At 42.0% G+C, this 4,383-nt stretch overlaps 1 protein-coding gene across 1 annotated transcript; it reads right to left on the bottom strand.

Annotated features, from left to right (window-relative positions):
• Nucleotides 1-2,148: 2,148 nt before the first annotated feature.
• Nucleotides 2,149-3,086, bottom strand: LOC102726536 (nuclear cap-binding protein subunit 2). Its single transcript, XM_081809411.1, has one exon. The coding sequence runs from the start codon at nucleotides 2,988-2,990 to the stop codon at nucleotides 2,466-2,468; it is 525 nt and encodes a 174-aa protein (XP_081665537.1). The 5' UTR covers nucleotides 2,991-3,086; the 3' UTR covers nucleotides 2,149-2,465.
• Between the last annotated feature and the right edge of the window lie 1,297 nt (nucleotides 3,087-4,383).

Genomic DNA, 4,383 nt, shown 5'->3' on the forward strand with positions numbered 1-4,383 from the left:
GGAGAGAGAGCTCAGATACGATGTACTCAGTGGGATAATTTCCAGAGAAAAAGGAACCTCAAAGAGAGGTTTGGACCTAGTGACCTGACTGAAGGTAAGGGAACGAGACAAAAGAGTCCCCTGATTAGGGGCACCAGTTTTGACATAGACTCCCTTGCTCTGGACCCCAGTTCTACCATCTACTACTTGGTGACCGTACTTCCCTGATCATCAGTATCCTCACCCATGTCACAGGTACAGAGCTATTCAGAGTAAATGAGATTGTGTTTTAAAGCCTCTAGCAAAGTGCCCAGCCCATAATAGCCATTCTATAAAAACTGACATCCCCTTTTCCTCTCTTATTCAGGAAAGAATGTTACTGACCAGAGAGGATGACCTCGGGTCAGAGTGAAGGAGTCAGGAGCAAGAAGCTGATTTTTATCTAACTTCCCAGATGTAAGGTCATGAACCCTGGAGATATATGCTTGGGCTCACAAGGGAGCAACTTAAATCATTTACACAAGAATATAATTAAGAAAAAGTATTTGGTGGGGCGCCTGGGTGGCTCAGTTGGTGAAGCGTCAGACTCTTGTTCGGCTCAGGTCATGATCTCGGGGTCGTGAGATTGAGCCCCTGCATCCGCTCTCGGTACTGGGAGTCGAGCTTGTTTAAGATACTCTCTCTCTGACTCCCTCGGCGCCCCCCTCCCCACTCAGCCCCCACTGCGCAGGTGCGCTCGCACGTGCACTCTCACTCTCCCTCTCTTTAAAAAAAAAGAAAAAGTATTTGGTATCAGAGTGCTTTCAGGTACATGTCAACAAGCTGGCTTACACAATAAAATAATGTCTTACCTCACACAATAGAACCCTGAGAGTGTGTGCGGCAAGGTTAGTTGATTTCAGCAGCTGCACAATTTCATGAAGGGCTCAGTTTCATTGGCCCCTCCTTTAAAGTGTCCAATTCAGCCTAGGGCTGGTTTGTCCTGTGATTGTAAGAAGGCTGCTTGTAGCAATCACTATGTACAGACTTATTCACATCCAATGGGAAAGATATAAACTAAAAATCCTTCATTTCAGTCTTGCTGGCGTCCCCACTGGTCATCGTTTGCCCCTGAACTTATGAATAACTATCATCACAGGGTCTGTCAACTGTGATCGGCTTAAGCCTGGATTCCTAAACCAATCGCCAGCAAGAGGGAGGTTAATTGCCGTAACTGATTTACACTAATAACGGTGGCTATGCAGTCTGGGCCCTAGAAGGAGGATGATCACTGAGGTGTGGAGAAGAACCCCCCCAGGCAATCGGCAATGGAAATGTAGTGTGAGGATCAGACTTTAGTGACTGTAAGCCACTAAGGGTTTTTGGGATTATTTGTTACTGCAGTATAGCCTACCTTATGTAACAATAGAAAACATAAATAAAGTGTTGTAAACTATATTGAGAGGATGGAGAGAAGTGAAAATGTGGGTGTAAGTGAACTAAATCTTCATCTATGAAAGCAGGAAGACAGATGATTTTTAAAATGAAAATAAATAGTATATGCAGTCATGTTATTTAGAAATATGGAGGAAACTACCAGTAAATGAACCCCCCCCAAAAAAAAACTTGTCAAAAAAATTAAGGGGCGCCTGGCTGGTTCAGTCAGAAGAGCATTTGACTCTTGATCTCATGGCTGTGAGTTTGAGTCCCATGTTGCATGTAGAGATGACTTAAAAATAAAATCTTAAGGGGCATCTGGGCGGCCCAGTCCGGGAAGCCTCTGCCTTCGGCTCAGGTCACGATCCCAGTGTCCTAGGATTGAGCCCCACATCGGGCTCCCTGCCGGGTGGGGAGCCTGCTTCTCCCTCTCCCTCTGCCTGCTACTTCCCCTGCTTGTGCTCTTTCTCTCTCGGTCAAATAAATAAAAAAATCTTTAAAAAAATAAAAATAAAATCTTAAAAAAAAATTAAAAGTTATTGCCTAGGGAGTAGACCTGGGGTAGAAATTGGTGTGGCAAGAGAATTTTTGTTTCATTATAAACTCTTCCAGATTTTTAAATTTTTTTATGTTTTTTTATGTTAAAATAATGTGCCTTTATTCCTTTGATAATTATTTTAATTTCCATTGATTTGACTTTATTTTATGCAAGCTCTTAAAAAAATCATTTCAGGCCCTGGAACCATGACCATAAAATCTTCCTGAAATGGTAGTCATGCTTTGGTTGACTCAGATACCTAATTTACACCGAATTTAGTCCTAACGAACCCTTCACTTTTGCCTACCGGACCGCCAAACTGGTAATCTGACAACCAGCTTCAAAATTAAGACAAGAGCAAAAGAATGTTTTTGTTTGTGCCATTTAATAACATTTCAGAGAGGAAAAATACAACGAAAGGGTCTCTGCTCAGCACATAAAGTAATTTCAACTTGTTACAAAATGGATTATTTGCTGACCTGGTGTTGTTCCTTAATAGACTTTTCCAGGGGCCAGAGCTGCAGGTTTTTCACTAATGGATTCCTCTTCTATCACGGGCCTGAGCCTGTTTTCCAGAGCCACCTCTACCAACATCAAAATCTTCACAAAAAGCGTTTCTTACTTGGCCCTCAGGTCGGTGGCCATACTGTCTGCGCTCTCTAAAGCCTAGATCCCAATCTGTGTGGATAATACGATCATCTAGGCGGGTCCCGTTTAGGAACCACATGGCATTTTCGGCATCAACTCTGTTATAGTACTCTACAAAACAGAAACCACATGCCTTTTTCTTAATTTTATCCAGGCCCATAAATACATGCTTGATAGCACCACATCTACTAAAGAGCTCATATATTTGCTCTTCAGTAGTATGAAAGGAAAGATTCCCCACGTAGAGTGTGGAGCTTTCCTTCAGTAATTTCTCCTGATCATCATTATCCCCATCAAACTGCCGGTCCCAGTACTCGCTCAGCTCCAGGGAGGAATTGCCTTGCAGAATTCTCAGATCGTTGGACACGGTGCCCAGTGGACACCGTGAGGGCAGCTGTTTGCGATCCATCTTAGCAGCAATGACACCACCAACAAAACCCTAAATTAAATTTTATAAAAAATTAAAGTTACAGGGAAGGAAGCAGAAACACATACCTGTGTATATTTAAGAGGTTTGTGCCCTGATGCATAGACACCTTAGCTCTTGACTATGAGGATCATGTCAAGGCAAACCCAAAATGGAAAGTTCCAGGCCTCAGGAACATGGTCGTAAAATGCAACTTTGCAAGTCTTCTCGCAAGGGAACCTATGCTGTCTTCGATTGACTCAGCTCTTACATACCTAATCTATTACCAAAGAACACATTTAATAACAGAATGCTCTTGGAAAGTATGGCATAAAACAGTAAAATGGATCAAATTTTCATGGAGAATGAGCACTACCATCATTCCTAATGTAGGCCAGCTGATAAATCAGGTATATATATAATCAGGGTCAAAGCACAAATACAGTTGTAGTATACCCTCTCATAACTTAAAATAACAAATTTACGATTCAAGTCTATAATATGGAAATCGATATATTGCACTGTCAGGTTAGACAAAAAGTCCCTACATCTACACTATCAAGTGTACTTGGAGCTCTGTAAAAGAGAAAACTTTCCGGCGTCATAAATTTGACCTAAATTGAGATTAGATTTTACTAGCAATAAATCTACTTTTCATCTTAGACTTTAGAAGGCCTTAGATGTAATGACTTGAATATTCCATCTATTTAAAAAACCTCCCCAGAGAATTTTAACTAATGCCCTTTTCCCCCCTTTACTAAATTTTCCTGCCGCGGTCAGAGGCATTAAAAATGATTCAATCGGTTTTAGCTGCACTTTTCAAAAATAGGCATTAGTTCTACCCCCCTCTCCTGTTTTGTAACAGTTCCCAAATTTTAGTGTGCAAGAAATACCTGGAGAACTAGATGGAAATGCAGACTCTTGCAGCCCGCCCTTCAGAGATTCTGACTCAGTAGCTCTAGAGTGAGATCCGGGAACTCACGTTCAACATCTAACCTGCACCCCTCAGCCCTCCGTGATCCAGATGCAAGTGGTGCAAGAACCACACTTGGAGGAACCCGGATGAGGACGTGCTTTCTCTTAAACACTTAATGAACACTCTTTATTTGCCAGGCGCTACACAAGGTGCTATGAATCCAACAACGAAAAAGACATGGCAGAAGTACAATGTTCAGAAATTATTTGTATCCCCAGCTCTAAGCATGAACAACGATCTGCACACACACAGTAGACATTGCAATAAATATCTGTCAAATGAATGCATGCATGAGTTCAGAATTGAGGGATGAAGCCAGACAAGTAAACAAGAAAATACAATACGGCGTGATCGACACCGGTGTAGAGATATCCATGGGGGAAAGGGAAGAAGGGAAGGAACATTTACTGGGGATCTACT

This window comes from Leptonychotes weddellii, chromosome X, assembly GCF_054177405.1.
Source record: "Leptonychotes weddellii isolate Sample4059 chromosome X, ASM5417740v2, whole genome shotgun sequence".
Classification (NCBI taxonomy): domain Eukaryota; kingdom Metazoa; phylum Chordata; class Mammalia; order Carnivora; family Phocidae; genus Leptonychotes; species Leptonychotes weddellii.

Coding starts and splice junctions, on each gene's coding strand:
- LOC102726536 (XM_081809411.1), bottom strand. CDS start 2,990: ATGGATCGCAAACAGCTGCCCTCACGGTGTCCACTGGGCACCGTGTCC.